At 46.0% G+C, this 20,670-nt stretch overlaps 1 protein-coding gene across 1 annotated transcript in view; it reads left to right on the plus strand.

Annotated features, from left to right (window-relative positions):
• Window positions 1-20,670, plus strand: part of LOC142312879 (uncharacterized) — a 266,832-nt gene that overhangs the window by 164,079 nt on the left and 82,083 nt on the right. Inside the window, exon 30 of the mRNA XM_075351863.1 lies at window positions 4,167-4,235. Coding sequence (XP_075207978.1) covers window positions 4,167-4,235 — 69 coding nt within the window. The remainder of the gene's footprint in view (window positions 1-4,166; window positions 4,236-20,670) is intronic.

Raw genomic sequence — 20,670 nt, forward strand, 5'->3', positions numbered from 1 at the left:
CACGGAGTTTTGCACTAACTTCACCGACTGTCATAGTGGCGTCAATCTCTGTTCAGATTGAGGATTCTGACACTCCATCTGATTAGTTTTTCTGGTGTCTGGAATCAACACAGGTAGACTCGGGTGTTGACCTGCTGTGTGCTGATTCATAAGCAGGATAGCAAGAGTTAATCTCTGCCGGTCTGCCTGCTCCTTTGATCAGATGTTGTGGGGAGACCTATTCATATTTGCTCCCCTCTTATTTATGCTGGTTCCACTCATGCCAGCTATAATTTGTCTTTGTTAGTCTGTGAGATGTGGTATCCCAGTCTTTCTGGAGATAGTTGTGCTCATTGCCCGGTGCTGCTGTGGAGTTTATCCCTGTTGTTTATTAGCTTCCATCCTGCACTTACGTTTCCTCCAAAATCTCTTATTGTCTTAACTATTTTGTGTGCGTGCGAGCAGTCTGACAGTTTTGGTTTTCCCTTGTCTGCATTATCTGTGGGTTTCATCATACTACTGTCTCACACTCCCCCCCCCCCCCCCCCCCATGGAGAGAGGGAGGAGGAAATAGATCAGGGATGGTCAGGAGCAGGGACAGGAAGGAGACTCTGGCATCTCCACCTTCAAGAGTATATCTGAGATTAGGGATAGCAAAAGGCCCCCTAGCTTGGGACAGCTTAGGAACCCTGGTTCCCCACTATCCCATAGTCATTGTGACAAATTGCAATCAGAGGTTTCTGTACCAAATATTATGTTCGTTTTTTCTATTGCATCAAATACTTCTTTCATGCAATAAATTACAAATTAATTACTTGAAAATTGTACAATGTGATTTTCTATATATAAAAAAAAAAAATTAAATTTTGTTTGTGAAGGTTGAAGTGTACCTATGATACAAATTACATACCTCTCCATTCTTTGTAGGTGGGGAAACTTGCAAAATCGTCAGTGTATCAAATACTTATTTTCCTCCCTGAATATTATATACAGGTACATCTCAATAAATTAGAATATCATCAAAAAGTTAATTTATTTCGGTAATTCAATTCAAAAAGGAAAATGCATATGTTATATAGAGTCATTACAAACAGAGTGATCTATTTCAAGTGTTTATTTCTATAAATGTTGATGATTATGGCTTACAGCCAATGACAACCCAAAGTCATTATCTGAAAAAAAAAATAGAATAATTACCACAAACACCTAAAATGGTCCCTTGGTCTGGTTCAGTAGGCTACACAATCATGGGGAAGACTGCTGACTTGACATATCTCCAGAAGGAAGTCATTGACAGACTCCACAAGGAGGGTAAGCCACAAAAGGTCATTGCTAAAGAAGCTGTCTGTTCACAGTGATGTATGAAAGCATATTAATGGAAAGTTGAGTGGAAGGAAAAAGTGTGGTAGAAAAAGATGCACAAGGAACCGGGATAATCGCAGCCTTGATAGGATTGTTAAGAAAAGGCCATTCAAAAAGTTGGAGGAGATTCACAAGGAGTGGACTGCTGCTGGAGTCAGTGCTTCAAGAGCCACCATATACAGATGTATCCAGGACATGGGCTACAAATTCACATTCCTTGTCAAGCCACTCATGACCAATAGAAGTGTCTTACCTGGGCCAAGGAGAAAAAGAACTGGACCATTGCTCAGTAGTTTACGGTGTTATTTTCAGATGAAAGTAAATTTTGCATTTCATTTGGAAATCAAGGTCCCAGAGTCTAGAGGAAGAGTGGAGAGGCCGCAATCCAAGCTACTTGAGATCTAGTGTGAAGTTTTCACTATCAGTGATGGTTTGGGGAGCCATGTCATCTGCTGGTGTAGGTCTACTATGTTTTATCAAGGAAATTTTAGAGCACTTCATGTTTCCCTCTGTCGACAAGCTTTTTGGAGATAGAAATTTCATTTTCCAGCAGGACTTGGCACTTGTCTACACTGCCAAAAGTACCAATACCTGGTTTAATAACTACAGTATCACTGTGCTTGATTGGCTAGCAAACTCGCCTGACCTAAACCTCATAGAGAATCTATGGGGCATTGTCAAGAGGAAGATGAGAGACACCAGACCAAACAACACAGACAAACTGAAGGCTGCTATCAAACCTGGGCTTCCATAACACGTCAGCAGTGCCACAGGCTGATCGCCTCCATGCCACGCCACATTGATGCAGTAAATCATGCAAAAGGAGCCACAACCAAGTATTTAGGCATTTACTGTACATACTTTTCAGTAGACGCCAACATTTCTGAGTGCAACATCATTTTTTCAGTCTTACATAATATTCTAATTTTCTGAGATAATGACTTTTGGGTTTTCATTGGCTGTAAGCCATAATCATAACAGGAATAAACACTTGAAATAGATCACTCTGTTTGTAATGACGCTATATAATATATGAGTTTCCCTTTTTGTATTGAATTACTGAAATAAATTAACTTTTTGATGATATTCTAATTTATTGAGATGCACTTGTATATATTTTATATCTTCTTAAGACGTCACACATATAGTCTACATAATTCACATTTATATATAACAAATGATGTTTGACTGCAAATTTTACATACCATGCGTGATTTGTTTTAATCTGTGTATAAAACACTTCCCTACATAAAGGAAGAGTCTCTGTATAACATATTGTACCTGATGGAGTCAACCCGACTCCGTACACGTCATGGTCATGATTAAGGGTCAGTTCTATGTTAGGCCTGAAACGCGTAGACCCTTGTCTACATGCTGAGCTTTTTATCCACTGTATGTTTTTTAGGGATTTTTCACAATAAAGCTTCAGAGTTTTTCCAAGACGGTTCCTGGCTTTTTCCACTTCTCTTGTTCACCTGATGTAGTCAACCCGACTCCGTACACGTCGTACACACGCGGCACCGCTCCGCAAATGTCGAAAACACGCGGCTCTGCTCCGCAAATGTTGAACACGTGGCTCCGTTCCGTACACGTCGCACACACATGGCTCTGCTCCGTACACCTCGTACACACACGGCTCTGCTCCGTACACACACGGCTCTGCTCCGTACACACACGGCTCTGCTCCGTAAACCTCGTACACACAGGGCTCTGCTCCGTACACCTCGTACACACGGCTCTGCTCCGTACACCTCGTACACACACGGCTCTGCTCCGTACACATCATACACACACGGCTCTGCTCCGTACACATCATACACACACGGCTCTGCTCCGTACACATCATACACACACGGCTCTGCTCCGTACACATTATACACACACGGCTCTGCTCCGTACACATCATACACACACGGCTCTGCTCCGTACACATCATACACACACGGCTCCGCTCCTTACACACACGGCTCCGCTCCGTACACCTCATACACACACTGCTCTGCTCCGTACACATCATACACACACGGCTCCGCTCCTTACACACACGGCTCCGCTCCGTACACCTCATACACACACTGCTCTGCTCTGTACACCTCGTACACACACGGCTCTGCTCCTTACACCTCGTACACACACGGCTCTGCTCCGTACACCTTGTACACACACGGCTCTGCTCCGTACACATCATACACACACGGCTCTGCTCCGTACACATCATACACACACGGCTCTGCTCCGTACACATCATACACACACGGCTCTGCTCCGTACACATCATACACACACGGCTCTGCTCCGTACACATCATACACACGGCTCCGCTCCTTACACACACGGCTCCGCTCCGTACACCTCATACACACACTGCTCTGCTCCGTACACATCATACACACACGGCTCCGCTCCTTACACACACGGCTCCGCTCCGTACACCTCATACACACACTGCTCTGCTCTGTACACCTCGTACACACACGGCTCTGCTCTGTACACCTCCTACACACACGGCTCTTCTCTGTACACACACGGCTCCGCTCCTTACACACACGGCTCTGCTCTGTACACCTCGTACACACACGGCTCTGCTCCGTACACCTCGTACACACACGGCTCTGCTCCGTACACGTCGTACACACACGGCTCCGCTCCGTACACCTTGTACACACACGGCTCTGCTACATCCACACTATAAACCCCTCCTGACCCCACACATAAACTTCCCCTCATCCAGCTCCATGACACCCAGCACAGCAGAGCCCTGCATACACTGAGGAGCTGATCATGTGACCCCTGACTCCTCCCCTCCATGTGACATCATCACAGGTCCTGTAAACACAGGGTTGAGCCTAGAATGTACGGGCTCCTTCCAGGTTAGTGCGGCTCTGCAGGTGGAGGTATGTGGAGATCCCCATTACTGGGTGCAGTAACCCCTTTATAACTGGCAGGAGGTATATGTCATATTTTTAATAGAACTATTCAGGGTTACTTGTAAACTATCAATTGACATTTACTACTTGGGGAGAGGGGCAGCCATATTATTCTCCAGCATTTCACCAGCTCCATCAGTCTCCCTCATCCGTCTCTTCTGATGTTTCAGCCGCCATTGTTCCATTCACATAAAGGATGACAATGACCCCATACGGATCTGTCCGATCTCATTCAGGTCTACAGACAGTGAGCAGAGCGACGGCGCTTGTGTATATCTCGGGGAAAGCCCTTAGATAACCTGAACCTCGGTCGTGGGGCTTTAATCCCCTTTTTTGGAAATGTATGACTCAGGCTTAACGCTCTATATGTCAGGATCTGTGGAGATTTCAGATTCCTGCGCTCTGCCTTCTCTTATGTCTGTGATCAGCGCAGGGAGACTCGGGCATCGACCCACAGACTTGTGTTTCATAGGCAGGCGAAGAGCTAATCTCTGCTTGTTAGTCTCCTTTCATCACATGCTGTGGGGGAACCAGTCACATTCCCTCCCCTCTTATATATGCTGGCTAGTTTCTTTAATGCCAGTTATTGCTTCTCTATACTGGTCTGGTAAGGTGTTGTGATCCAAACTAACGGGTGATTGTAGTACTTTGTTGCTGCAAGCAGTTGTGGTGTTAACCTTTTGTCCTTTTGTTGCTGCCTTACTTCTCTTGCTTTTCTCTTTAGTTTCTTACTATCTGTTGTTGAGACTTTGTAGAGTTTTGATTTTTCCTTGTCTGTCTAAATCTGTGTTGCCATCACACTCCTTCTTTGGGGGGGGTGCAAATAGTTTAGTTCTGGTCAGTAGATTAGTAAGGCACAGGACTCTGACATCTCCACCATCAGGTCTAATCCGGAGGTTATGGATCGCGTTAGGATCCCCTAGCGTGAGGTACAGTATTGAAGCCCCCTGTCGCTCGCTATCCTACAGTCACATTGTGATATTTGAGGAGCTTTTTTGTTTGGTAAATGAAGAAGCGAAACCTTTCACAGTTCGTCCAAAAATTATCCCTTTTATTTAGTGAACAAAATCAACTGTGCTCAGAACTTTTGAAAGTGGAGAAATAATGGATTTCAACTAGTATTGAAGAAAAAAATCCCTTTTTTGAGATCTGCTATTCTCAAACCAAGTAAACAGTTACAAAGATTTTTTTATCAAGCCTTCAAAAAAATTCTCCTTTTTTATTGGGGCAGGAACAGGCTAGTTGTTTTCAAACTGAAGAAGCAATGGCTGATTGTCAACAAGCCTTTCAATAAATTAGCCTTCTTTTGTCAGTTGCTTGATTTTTGTTCATCTTCAAGAGAATACACTTTTCAGCAGCAATACAGTCCATAACTATAAAATACAGTGTGCACCAGGTGATGTGTATTTGTGGCTGGCATAGGAGTGTAGTATCAGCAGTAGAAGCCACATGGTAAAGAACTGGGATGGAATAAGCAAGGAAATATCTGACTGTGTAGGGCTAGCAATAGCAGGCCTCACATCGGCAGTACAATCACTATAAAACATAGAGTGATGTGGCTAGTTAATGTGTTGTTGGCATAGCTGTGCAGTAGCAGCAGCTGCACAGTAGAGGAGAGCGTATGCAAGGAGCTGTGAGGAAGTCTAGGGCCAGTAATGGCAGCCCCAGAAGCGGCAAGACTACAGTATGTAAGTAATGATCGCCCGGTGTATATGCCCAACTAATCGCAGACCATCGACAGCAGAAGGTTGTGCAATTGTTGAGAGGGTGGCAGGGGGCCGTAGTCGTGGACAGAGGCGAAACCCTGCTTCCAGGCAGCACTCCTCCTCTGAGCTGTATTCCTTCCACCTCAACATTGCAAAAAGGAACACCCCAACCCCGCTTCTTTAGTGTTAAATCAGAGATAGTGCAATAAAACAATTACCACTTCTTAGGCCGGGGCCACACGGGGGACTCACACTGGCAGCACAGCGGGAGCCGAGTGTCACTGCGACTGAGATCCGATCATGCGATCGGACCTCAGCTGCGGGGGGTGGGCCGGCACTGAAGAGGGGAGGGCCAGCGCTGCGGAGGGGAGGGAGGGATTTATCTCCCTCTCTCTTCCATTGCCGGCTATTGCCATTCTCGCTCTGCACTCGCAGTACACCAGTGTACTGCGAGTGCAGTGCGATTTTTCTCTCACCCCAAAGACTTGAATGGGTGCGAGAGAAACAAGGATCGCATTACACTTGGAGCATGCTGCAATTGTTTTCTCGGTCCGATTAGGGCTGAGAAAATAATCGCTCATGGGTGCTGGCACATAGGGTAATATTGGTCCGAGTGGAATGCGATGTTTTATCGCATTCCACTCACTCTGATTTTCATGCCGTGTGTCTTAGGTCTTGCTGAAGAACTCACACAGTTTCTGTGGAACACGTTCACTGCGGGCACAAAGCTTCAATCTTACAGGCATGTTACGGTTTTGTTTCTTTTCACTGTCTCATACAGACTGCTTCCTCTTGGACATCTCTCCGGCTGCTATAGGACTGTCTTCCTCTCCCGGTAACACCACAGTGGCAGATAATGAATTCATACAATCCCCCATGGCTCTAACTGCATCCACTCCCACAGGGTTTCATTTCACCACTGGATGGAGTTCCTTCACCACTGTCTCTGTGATGACCCGTTCACTCAGTTCTATGTTGCCTCACACCTAGACCAGTCCTATTGGAGTCAGGTGCTTCCCAGAAGTCCCACTAGAGCTAAAGACCACAACTTCAGAGACGGTCAGTGACTTTGCTGCAACCTGCTACTGAAGAGCTTCTTTTAGAACTTGCTCCGGATTTCCTGGGGTGACCCTGAGGGTCTGGCCAAATTCTCACTGGGCTACATTAACTATACCCTCCCACAGGTGCAGCTTCTTCACTCTACTCACTCGTGTTCCTTAGTGATGCGTCGGTCGGTCGCGATCCGACACAAAGATCCGGCTCCTGTCAGTCACAGCAGGGAGCCGGATGAGACTCCCTGCTGTGAGAGTACCCCAGTGAGAGCAACTAAATTCTCTTAACGGCTCTCACTGGGCGTAAAATATGTGTGTTTGGTTGGTGAAACCCCGCCCACCTGACTAAAACCCAGCTCACTCGGAAAATTTATTGGCCCATTGTGGTTGGGCGGGGTTTAGCCGCGGGTGGTTGTGGTTTCGGCCACATTAACACAAGCTTAAATATGTGTTTACCTGTGGGTGAACACATATTAAATAAGGATCCATGAACGTTCCGAAAGAGCCGGCTCTTTTTGGTGAGTGGAGCCATGGGAACCGGATCACCAAAAAGAGCCGAACTGCCCATCCCTAGTGTCCCTATCTAACTAGAACCAGGAAGTTCTTACTGTCTTAACCCCTCACTGTGGGCCGGCCTAATTCCATTTTAACTCCTTCAGCCCTGCCACTTACCCCAACCCTAAGCTCTCCCCTAAGCTAAGGCACCAGGGAGCAGTGAAACCTAGTGGTGGTTGAGAATGGTGCACCCAAGAGCACCCACACATAAACAACATTTCACATAAATTGACAATGACTTCTTCAAGGGGGTGGCAGGGCATCGGTCACCCTCCTAAACAATCATACAATCAGGCAGACGGATGGTACAGTCGATTAAATCATTGGCATCAGCCATGGGTGAATGAAATTCGCACTGTTCCATGCCTGATTCGTTTTGATTAATGGGAAGGTTTCCATTCTTGCAGCGGATAACGTGGTCTGGTGTGCCAAGGCGACCAGGCGCGCTGAATACCCTTTCTGAAATTACACTGGAGGCTGGACATCATATTATGCCTATATCAAACAGGGCCGGGTCATTCCACTGTCTCATCCTCCTAGTCTTCCTCCTGCTGTTTATACAGTACAATTGACTTTGAGCTTGCATCCACAACAGACAAAGGGTGGCCATGAACATATGCAAATTGCTGCTCTTCCTTCATCCCTTTACATTCTGTTATTTTTGTTTGTTTGGTTTTTTTTCAACATAAATTTGAGCGGGATGATATTGTTGATTCTTTGTCCCTACTGTCACCTCTTCAAAGAGCCTCACTAGGCGACATAGGGCTATCAATAGCTGCCAATATGGATTTTAAAGTAAATCATGCTCCAGTTAGCCTACTGCATGATGTAGTCCATCACCATGTTATGCTGCTCATACAGATGCTCTAACATAAGCAATGTTAACTTTCAGCAAGGTCGCAAATCAGTCGGCATTCTGGCAAAACCATTTTGTTTTTGCGAAGCCAAGAGAGGGAGTGCTTTGTCATGTAAGAAAGGGTGAAATGAGTTGACGCTTTCCTGGATTTAGTAACTACTCTCCTTAAACAGGTGTATTTGTGAAAAAAATGTGGATGTGGACCATGCAAGGAGCATGAGTTACTGTGCCTGACCATAGGCCACATTGTTCCGAGCATTGTTGGTCATGAAAGTTCACAGCAGCTGTTCGCAGTAGGCCATCCTCCTTGAGATATGCTGCTTTATACACAGCAGCAACTTATTCACTGTATGGATTTTGACTGAAATGAGTGAGGTTGGTGTGGAGACACGGGGGTCAGTGGGTGCTCTCGTCCGCTGACCCGGCCGCCTTTAGAAAGACAGCATGGCCCAGGGCTCATCCCAACTGAACGCCCGACCTCCTTAATCGTGGGCGGAACACTACCCAGACAACTCAGGATGAGGGAATTACAATATTAAGACTTTATTGGATCCCCAAACAATTAACGACACATAGCACATAACCAGCAAAACCACAAAATGTAACCGGCAACAGTTTCTCAACAGTTTCTCAACCTTCCGCTGGCTCACCAGCGATTAGAATGTCCATGCCTCAGAGCTTCCAGGGATACTTACTCCAAACCAGCAGCACCCCGCTTTCGGCGGGCACCCACCGAGAATGGAATAACGCCAAATTTAGGAAGCTGTGTGAGGATCGCAAAGCCTGTAGTCAGGTGCCTGGATCGTCCCAAGCTGGATTCCTTCCCTAGGTAGTCCTTGATATCTCAGCTGAATTCTTGCATTCGATGCTGAAGTCCATATAGTATTATAATCCAGGTTCGGGTATGGCTTGCCAATCGCATCCGCAGGTTCTAGATTGGTAGCATGTAGCAAGAGTCTCCCGGGCAATGGACAGTCCTCCTTCTTATACCCCTGAGCTCTCCATTCAGATCATTGAGGTTCTTCACGATTGGTGGATAAGACTGGGTTCTTATTGGCTAAATTTCAAGCCGAATACAAAATATCCCTAGTAGTAATAGTAGCATGGCAGAGATGAGGGAGGGACAGCTAAGTTACATCGCATCTAGCAATACAATGGGAGATTCGCATAATTGATATGTCTGGGTTTCTGTCCTTCACTGGCCAAGGCAATTACATGAGTCAACAAAAACTTTAACTCTAGACTCCTAAGAGTCTTTTAGAAGCAATTTGAGGATTATCCCCCATTTATAAACAAGATATCATCATGTCTGGCTGAATTTTAAGAAAATTAACCCATGCTAGGCACTGACAGAGTCCATGTCATCACAGTCGGTACATGGAATCAACGCTGTCCCCTTTGTCTATTGGTGATGAGGCCATGTTTGTTGAGTAAAGGCCCAGTCACACTAAACAACTTACCAGCGATCCCAACAACGATACAACCTGATAGGGACACTAAGCGACGCTCCAGCGATCCCACCAGCAACCTGACCTGGCAGGGATTGCTGGAGCGTCACTACACGGGTTGCTGGTGAGCTTGTCACACAGGCAGATCTCACCAGCAACCCGCGACCAGCCCCCAGCGCCGCGTGAAAGCGATGCTGCGCTTGGTAACTAAGGTAAATATCGGGTAACCAACCCGATATTTACCTTGCTTACCAGCGCACACCGCTTAGCGCTGGCTCCCTGCACACCTAGCCAGAGTACACATTGGGTTAATTACCCTATGTGTACTCTGCTACGTGTGCAGGCAGCAGGAGCCGGCTTCTGCGGACGCTGGTAACCACAGTAAACATCGGGTAACCAAGAAGCCCTTACCTTGGTAACCCGATATTTACCTTCGTTACCAGCGTCCGCCGCTCTCAGCTGTCAGTGCCGGCTCCTGTTCTCTGCACTCCTAGCCACAGTACACATCGGGTTAATTACCCCATGTGTACTCCAGCTACGTGTGCAGAGAACAGGAGCCGGCACTGACAGCTGAGAGCGGCGGACGCTGGTAACGAAGGTAAATATCGGGTAACCAAGGTAAGGGCTTCTTGGTTACCCGATGTTTACTGTGGTTACCAGCGTCCGCAGAAGCCGGCTCCTGCTGCCTGCACATTTAGTTGTTGCTCTGTCGCTGTCATACACAGCGATGTGCGCTTCACAGCGGGAGAGCAACAACTAAAAAATGGCCCAGGACATTCAGCAACAACCAACGACCTCACAGCAGGGGCCAGGTTTTTGCTGGATGTCACACACAGCAACATCGCTAGCAACATCGCTGCTACGTCACAAAAGTTGTTCCTTAGCAGCGATGTTGCTAGCGATGTTGCTTAGTGTGACGTGGCCTTTAGATTCAGAGGATGTTGATGAGGAGACAGATAATCACCACCTGATTTTGGAAACAGATGCAGCTCTCAGTTGTGGAGGCTTCACCACTTGCTCTGGTTCTAGTGGTGCATTGCTGCTGCCACCAACATTCACTCACTGGGCCGTGAAATACAGGTAATTTCCTTACCTACAGTTGCAACCCCAAGTGTTTGATGCAGGGCACTTTGGAGCTTAAGGACAAGTTGAGATGCCTTCTTCTGCATGCGTGAGCAGAGAGCAGGTATCCCTTTCTGGTATAAATAATGGTGGTTGGTTATCTTTCAGTGAGGCTGAGCATATGCCATCATTTCACGAAAGTTAGCCGACTCCACAGGGTGGTACGGCAGCAACCTAACCACCAGCAATTTGATCAAGTGAGAGGTCAGTTGGCAAACCAGCAGATGACTGGGAGCATATACCTGTTTCCTTGGCACACAATAATTGATGGATTCTTGCAGGTGCGATGTGAATGAGGGGGACGCGTACTCTGAGTATGACAAGCCCTAGCGGTTGATTACAGTAATGATGGTGTTGATGTAACCAACAAGTTGCTACACAAGGCTATGGCCTGGCTGACAGGAAGATGTGCTTGATTAGAACGGAAGGAGGACAACTTGAGGCATACTCTGATTGCTGGCCACCATTTTTTTTCCAAATGAGCAGGTGATGTCTCCGTTGTTCCTAGTCTATGTGAGCCAGGATGTCCATGGCCTTTTTTCCTCTTGCAGACTGTCAAAGAACAATTGTATGGCTGCTTTGTGCAATAGTACAAAAGAATTCCCACATGAGATGCTTGCATTTATTACTCGCCACCACCACCAACAGACCTTTCATGTGCTGTTGGTCCGCCTCCTCCTACAGCATGTGCTGCATCAGCTGTTCCAGGACTGACCACAGAACTAGCAGATTATGGCCTAAAGCATCTTTTAGCAGCATGTCACTTGTCCTATGTATTGTTGAAACCAATACCATGCTTTTTTGATGACATCACCTCCTTGGCATCTCTGTCTGGAGCCCAGGTTTTGTCCACAACAGAATTCTGATCAACGTTGTCATCCTGGATTTGACTCATGGTTGCCTCTATGTAGGACGTAGCATGAGCTCCTTGTCTCCAACCTGATTCCTACCTTCAGATGTGCCACTGCCAGTACTCCTACCACCATGGCTCTTGTAGCCAGCAGCATAATTTGGCATTCATCTCTTCCAATAAATTGAAAGTACTTCTGGTGTAGTATCTTTTTTAGCCTCCAGGGTGCTGTGGCTGAGGAGACTAAAGGGCAGAGCAGAAACGGGTGTCATTGACAGAATGGAAATACCGACCTGTTCAACATTAACAGTGGAGGTGGACTGTGCTCTGATAATGTGACAATTTGTGAGGTAGACAGTTGAATTCAAATTTCGGGATCCTGGAGATGTATTTGTATTAAAAAATAAAATGAATAAATGATGACTGTGAGACATTAAATTTAAGCTTTAGAATTCTTTCTTACTAGTAGTGATGGGCAGACCCGGGCAGTAAAAGTCCGAATCCTCGCAGATTCAAACGTACCCAAGTGCCAGACCTGGGCCCAGAATTCTCAGGGAATTTCACCTAATGATCTGGGTACGGCACTTGGGGAAAAAAAATAAATAAAGAAATTAACAATGAAGAAACTGCTCCATACTTGCCGAGTCTCTGGCACGGCTGTAACTTCTCCCATTGCCACTCATTCTTCTTCCAGGGACGCTGATTATTGCTAATCCATATGCACTGCTTTCTCCACCCATGGGCAGTCACCCTGTCTGTGGGTCCCTATCATGGTGTAAAAAGAATTAATTAAAAGAAAAAAATTGATGTATTGCCCCCCATATTATGATACCCAACACAGATAAAGCATATGGCTACAGGCTGCAGCCCCCAGCCCTGCGCTTATCTTGGCTATGTATAAAAACAAGAGGAACTGCATGCGGCTTTTTTTTTTTTTTTTTTTTTAACAGTACATGAACAAATTTCACTTATCCACTTAATCCTTTATCTATGAAATGATTACAATTTTTTTGAGCTTTAGATTTTTTCTATCCTTCTTCCAAAAGACAAATTTTTCTTGTGTTTTTCTGACACGTACTAGTTTTGGCTACCACCATTTATTTTACCATTAAATGTGCTGTTAAACAAGAAAACAATTTGAAGCATGTTACTTTTGCTAAAAAAAATGGGATTCCAAAATTGTTTTCCTTGAACTTGGAATCTCATCCATTCGCTCCAACTATATGCTGCAATAACAGATTTATGGTCTCCTATAAAGCCCAAATGCAGGCAGGAATAAAAACGCTAGTTGTCACAGAAATTGGAGGAATCAACTCTACTCTGCTCATTGCAAGGTTTTACTTTGACTAGGGTGCAAGGAGAGGATTAAAGTAAGTGTGGATATCTTCGAACATTCCCACCCAAGTCTTATTAGTTACTGTCCTGGAATGGTTTGTATCCCTCTATGTTGCTGATGACCATCCAAACTCTTAGGGCGGCTTTGCACGTTGCGACATTGCACGTGCGATGTCGATGGGGTCAAATCGAAAGTGACGCACATCCGGCGTCGCAGTCGATATCGCAACGTGTAAATCCTTTTTGATACGATGAACGAGCGCAAAAGCGTCGTTATCATATCATCGCTGCAGCCTCCGACATTTCCATAATGCCGGTGCAGCGACAGGTGCGATGTTGTTCCTCGCTCCTGCGGCAGCACACATCGCTGTGTGTGAAGCCGCAGGAGCGAGGAACTTCACCTTACCTGCCGCCGGCTGCAATGAGAAGGACGGAGGTGGGCGGGATGTTTACATCCTGCTCACCTCCGCCCCTCCACTTCAATTGGCCGCCTGCCGTGTGACGTCGCTGTGACGCCGCACGACCCGCCCCCCTAAGGAAGGAGGCGGGTCGCCGGCCAGAGGGACGTCGCACGGCAGGTATGTGCGTGTGAAACTGCCGTAGCGATAATAATCGCTACGGCAGCTTTCACTAGATATTGCACGTGCGACGGGGGCGGGACTATCGCTGCAGCATCGGTAACACATTGTTACCGATGTCGCAGCGTGCAAAGCCCGCCTTAACATCATCACAAATCATTGATTTTATCACCCAAATCACCTGTCAGGCTAGAAATACCGTGCTGGGAGCGAGACAGCAGGGAAGAAATCACCCTGACGCACGTTTTACCGGGGCTTCTTCATGAGGGTGGGTCTGGGGTGTGTGCAGGGAGGTTTTATAGCACTTACCATTGCGGCAATGTCGTCGCTCATACCCACGCCACCTGGCCCCGAAGTGATTTCCCTCTTGCTATCACGCTCCCAACACGGTATTTCCAGCCTGACACTTTGTCTTTGACTGTTTTGACTGGTATTGCGTATCACATCTGCTTGTGGCTCTTCCCATCCTCCCCATATCACTTGCACTGAAGGGCCAGTGCAATACCTATTATCGTATGATCTTTTCGTAAGTTGTAAATATGTTTAATTATGTGGCTCTGCAATGTTTCTACTACATAGACTGGTCATCTTAACTGTAAGGCATAATCTATAATATCTACAAATTATCCTTCTTGAATCATAACCTTACCTTGCTTGGGCTATGCAATGACTATTTGAAGTATTTATATTATATATCACTTTGACACTTCATGAATATATGAATTGATGTTTTAGTATAATTCTTTAATTTAATATGTTTACCCGTTAAAATTCATCAAATATTGTATACTTTTTTAGGTGTCTTGCACTGGCCTCAGTGAATTTATATTTTCCAATAATTGGATTATATTTTATGCCTCTCTTTATTTAATAGTGACCTCTATATATTATATTCCAAAAATATTATCTATTTTTGTGAAGCTCACGTGCTTTTATAGTAAATTTATTAATGAGGGATTTGTTTCCTGATTTTGGTGGTTTATTTTTAACCTTTTTCTAATAAATATATATCGTAATCAATTTTCTGGCTAATAACTCTAATTAAGCTCTTAAAGGTTTTCTATTTAAAGGAGTTAGGCTGCTTTCACACATCCGGTTTTTGCTGAGCGGCACAATACGGCGCTTTCCAGAAAAAACGCAACCGTTACACATTACCGTTACGCAAACGCATACACATCGTACCTTTCTCTAGAATTGCACGTCGGGTTGTTCATCATACCCGGGATAGCGCACGTTGCAGTGTGTGACACCCCGGGAACGATGAACAGATCTTACCAGCGTCCTGCGGCTCCCGGCCCACAATGCGGAAGGAAGGAGGTGGGCGGAATGTTTACGTCCCACTCAGTCCTGCCCCTCCGCTTCTATTGGCCGGCTGCCGCGTGACGCCCATGTGACGCCGAACGTCCCTCCCACTCCAGGAAGTGGACGTTCGCCGCCCACATCGAGGTCGTATGGAAGGTAAGTATGTGTGACGGGGGGTTACTCGTATGTGCGGCACGTTCAACAAATTGAACGTGCCACACATACGATGGGGGCGTTGCAAATCGCATACGATATCTTATGCGAAATTGCAATGTGTAAAGCAGGCTTTAGCCATAGTATATTGGCCATTTGTCAGTTTCTAAAGGAGCATGAAGTAGGAAGTTAACAGTACTTTGAGGATGGTTTTAGGGACAGAAAGAAGTAAAATAAGGTAATAGAGTATATTACAAAGATTCATAACTTTGAAAAAGCTGATGATTGAATTGTAAAGTGTTGCGGAATATGTTGGCGCCATAGAAATAAAAATGATTATTATCATTAAATAATGAGGAAAGTTTAGTTATGCTTTAAGTTTTTCTGGACTATGATAATGATGAACTAACCTTAGTATAACCGTTGTAGGAAAGGTAGGTAGAACGGGATTGAAACCTAGCACTGGAGGTCCTGATTGTGTGCACCTGGCTAGCTATGTCTAGAGTCAGGCCCTGTGTTCATTGTGGGGCAGTCAGCTGGGGGAAGCTGAGCAGGAGTGTGTTGTGCTAGAGAGAGGAAAACCATGTTGCTGAAAAGAGACTACTCAGGTTATATTATTATTATTTATTAAAAAAGCGCCATTTATTCCATGGCGCTTTACAAGTGAAAAGGGTAGACATAAAAACAAGTACAACAATCATGCACATTACAGAACTGACTGGTACAGGAGGAGGAGAGAGGAGCCTGCCCCCGAGGGCTCACAGTCTACAGGGGATGGGTGAGAGGACAGAGCTAGTTGCGCAGTGGAGTACTGGTCTGAAAGTTATTGTGGGTTGTAGGCTTGTCAGAAGAGGTGGGTTATATGCGCCAAACTGCAAGTATCACTGGTTGCTATGGGCAAATGCCATTTTGTGTGAATAAAGTTGGATTAACTCAGCCGTGTCTGAGTAAACAGTGGATGTGAGTACAGGGAGCCTAAAGGTCCAGTCACACTAAGCAACTTACCAGCGATCCCAACAACGATAGGGATCGCTGGTAAGTTGCTAGGAGGTTGCTGGTGAGATGTCACACTGCAACGCTCCAGCGATCCCACCAGCAACCTGACCTGGCAGGGATCGCTGGAGCGTCGCTACACGAGTTGCTGGTGAGCTCACCAGCAACCAGTGACCAGCCCCCAGCGCCGCGTGGAAGATGCTGCGCTTGGTAACTAAGGTAAATATCGGGTAACCAACCCGATATTTACCTTGGTTACCAGCGCACGGAGCTACACGTGCAGAGAGCAGGGAGCAGCGCACACTGATCGCTGGCTCCCTGCTCTCCTAGCTTTAGCACACATCGGGTTAATTAACCCAATGTGTCCTGCAGCTACATGTGCACAGAGCAGGAGCCGGCACTGACAGTGAGAGCGGCGGAGGCTGGTAACAAAGGTAAATATCGGGTAACCAAGGACAGGGCTTCTTGGTTACCCGATGTTTACATTGGTTACCAGCGTCCGCAGAAGCCGGCTCCTGCTGCCTGCACATTTAGTTGTTGCTGTCTCGCTGTCACACACAGCGATGTGCGCTTCACAGCGGGAGAGCAACAACTAAAAAATGGCCCAGGACATTCAGCAACAACCAACGACCTCACAGCAGGGGCCAGGTTTTTGCTGGATGTCACACACAGCAACATCGCTAGCAACATCGCTGCTACGTCACAAAAGTTGTTCCTTAGCAGCGATGTTGCTAGCGATGTTGCTTAGTGTGACGTGGCCTTTAGATTCAGAGGATGTTGATGAGGAGACAGATAATCACCACCTGATTTTGGAAACAGATGCAGCTCTCAGTTGTGGAGGCTTCACCACTTGCTCTGGTTCTAGTGGTGCATTGCTGCTGCCACCAACATTCACTCACTGGGCCGTGAAATACAGGTAATTTCCTTACCTACAGTTGCAACCCCAAGTGTTTGATGCAGGGCACTTTGGAGCTTAAGGACAAGTTGAGATGCCTTCTTCTGCATGCGTGAGCAGAGAGCAGGTATCCCTTTCTGGTATAAATAATGGTGGTTGGTTATCTTTCAGTGAGGCTGAGCATATGCCATCATTTCACGAAAGTTAGCCGACTCCACAGGGTGGTACGGCAGCAACTTAACCACCAGCAATTTGATCAAGTGAGAGGTCAGTTGGCAAACCAGCAGATGACTGGGAGCATATACCTGTTTCCTTGGCACACAATAATTGATGGATTCTTGCAGGTGCGATGTGAATGAGGGGGACGCGTACTCTGAGTATGACAAGCCCTAACGGTTGATTACAGTAATGATGGTGTTGATGTAACCAACAAGTTGCTACACAAGGCTATGGCCTGGCTGACAGGAAGATGTGCTTGATTAGAACGGAAGGAGGACAACTTGAGGCATACTCTGATTGCTGGCCACCATTTTTTTCCAAATGAGCAGGTGATGTCTCCGTTGTTCCTAGTCTATGTGAGCCAGGATGTCCATGGCCTTTTTTCCTCTTGCAGACTGTCAAAGAACAATTGTATGGCTGCTTTGTGCAATAGTACAAAAGAATTCCCACATGAGATGCTTGCATTTATTACTCGCCACCACCACCAACAGACCTTTCATGTGCTGTTGGTCCGCCTCCTCCTACAGCATGTGCTGCATCAGCTGTTCCAGGACTGACCACAGAACTAGCAGATTATGGCCTAAAGCATCTTTTAGCAGCATGTCACTTGTCCTATGTATTGTTGAAACCAATACCATGCTTTTTTGATGACATCACCTCCTTGGCATCTCTGTCTGGAGCCCAGGTTTTGTCCACAACAGAATTCTGATCAACGTTGTCATCCTGGATTTGACTCATGGTTGCCTCTATGTAGGACGTAGCATGAGCTCCTTGTCTCCAACCTGATTCCTACCTTCAGATGTGCCACTGCCAGTACTCCTACCACCATGGCTCTTGTAGCCAGCAGCATAATTTGGCATTCATCTCTTCCAATAAATTGAAAGTACTTCTGGTGTAGTATCTTTTTTAGCCTCCAGGGTGCTGTGGCTGAGGAGACTAAAGGGCAGAGCAGAAACGGGTGTCATTGACAGAATGGAAATACCGATCTGTTCAACATTAACAGTGGAGGTGGACTGTGCTCTGATAATGTGACAATTTGTGAGGTAGACAGTTGAATTCAAATTTCGGGATCCTGGAGATGTATTTGTATTAAAAAATAAAATGAATAAATGATGACTGTGAGACATTAAATTTAAGCTTTAGAATTCTTTCTTACTAGTAGTGATGGGCAGACCCGGGCAGTAAAAGTCCGAATCCTCGCAGATTCAAACGTACCCAAGTGCCAGACCTGGGCCCAGAATTCTCAGGGAATTTCACCTAATGATCTGGGTACGGCACTTGGGGAAAAAAAATAAATAAAGAAATTAACAATGAAGAAACTGCTCCATACTTGCCGAGTCTCTGGCACGGCTGTAACTTCTCCCATTGCCACTCATTCTTCTTCCAGGGACGCTGATTATTGCTAATCCATATGCACTGCTTTCTCCACCCTTGGGCAGTCACCCTGTCTGTGGGTCCCTATCATGGTGTAAAAAGAATTAATTAAAAGAAAAAAATTGATGTATTGCCCCCCATATTATGATACCCAACACAGATAAAGCATATGGCTACAGGCTGCAGCCCCCAGCCCTGCGCTTATCTTGGCTATGTATAAAAACAAGAGGAACTGCATGCGGCTTTTTTTTTTTTTTTTTTTTTAACAGTACATGAACAAATTTCACTTATCCACTTAATCCTTTATCTATGAAATGATTACAATTTTTTTGAGCTTTAGATTTTTTCTATCCTTCTTCCAAAAGACAAATTTTTCTTGTGTTTTTCTGACACGTACTAGTTTTGGCTACCACCATTTATTTTACCATTAAATGTGCTGTTAAACAAGAAAACAATTTGAAGCATGTTACTTTTGCTAAAAAAAATGGGATTCCAAAATTGTTTTCCTTGAACTTGGAATCTCATCCATTCGCTCCAACTATATGCTGCAATAACAGATTTATGGTCTCCTATAAAGCCCAAATGCAGGCAGGAATAAAAACGCTAGTTGTCACAGAAATTGGAGGAATCAACTCTACTCTGCTCATTGCAAGGTTTTACTTTGACTAGGGTGCAAGGAGAGGATTAAAGTAAGTGTGGATATCTTCGAACATTCCCACCCAAGTCTTATTAGTTACTGTCCTGGAATGGTTTGTATCCCTCTATGTTGCTGATGACCATCCAAACTCTTAGGGCGGCTTTGCACGTTGCGACATTGCACGTGCGATGTCGATGGGGTCAAATCGAAAGTGACACACATCCGGCGTCGCAGTCGATATCGCAACGTGTAAATCCTTTTTGATACGATGAACGAGCGCAAAAGCGTCGTTATCATATCATCGCTGCAGCCTCCGACATTTCCATAATGCCGGTGCAGCGACAGGTGCGATGTTGTTCCTCGCTCCTGCGGCAGCACACATCGCTGTGTGTGAAGCCGCAGGAGCGAGGAACTTCACCTTACCTGCCGCCGGCTGCAATGAGAAGGACGGAGGTGGGCGGGATGTTTACATCCTGCTCACCTCCGCCCCTCCACTTCAATTGGCCGCCTGCCGTGTGACGTCGCTGTGACGCCGCACGACCCGCCCCCCTAAGGAAGGAGGCGGGTCGCCGGCCAGAGGGACGTCGCACGGCAGGTATGTGCGTGTGAAACTGCCGTAGCGATAATAATCGCTACGGCAGCTTTCACTAGATATTGCACGTGCGACGGGGGCGGGACTATCGCTGCAGCATCGGTAACACATTGTTACCGATGTCGCAGCGTGCAAAGCCCGCCTTAACATCATCACAAATCATTGATTTTATCACCCAAATCACCTGTCAGGCTAGAAATACCGTGCTGGGAGCGAGACAGCAGGGAAGAAATCACCCTGACGCACGTTTTACCGGGGCTTCTTCATGAGGGTGGGTCTGGGGTGTGTGCAGGGAGGTTTTATAGCACTTACCATTGCGGCAATGTCGTCGCTCATACCCACGCCACCTGGCCCCGAAGTGATTTCCCTCTTGCTATCATGCTCCCAACACGGTATTTCCAGCCTGACACTTTGTCTTTGACTGTTTTGACTGGTATTGCGTATCACATCTGCTTGTGGCTCTTCCCATCCTCCCCATATCACTTGCACTGAAGGGCCAGTGCAATACCTATTATCGTATGATCTTTTCGTAAGTTGTAAATATGTTTAATTATGTGGCTCTGCAATGTTTCTACTACATAGACTGGTCATCTTAACTGTAAGGCATAATCTATAATATCTACAAATTATCCTTCTTGAATCATAACCTTACCTTGCTTGGGCTATGCAATGACTATTTGAAGTATTTATATTATATATCACTTTGACACTTCATGAATATATGAATTGATGTTT

Source organism: Anomaloglossus baeobatrachus, chromosome 5 (genome assembly GCF_048569485.1).
Source record: "Anomaloglossus baeobatrachus isolate aAnoBae1 chromosome 5, aAnoBae1.hap1, whole genome shotgun sequence".
NCBI classification, from domain to species: domain Eukaryota; kingdom Metazoa; phylum Chordata; class Amphibia; order Anura; family Aromobatidae; genus Anomaloglossus; species Anomaloglossus baeobatrachus.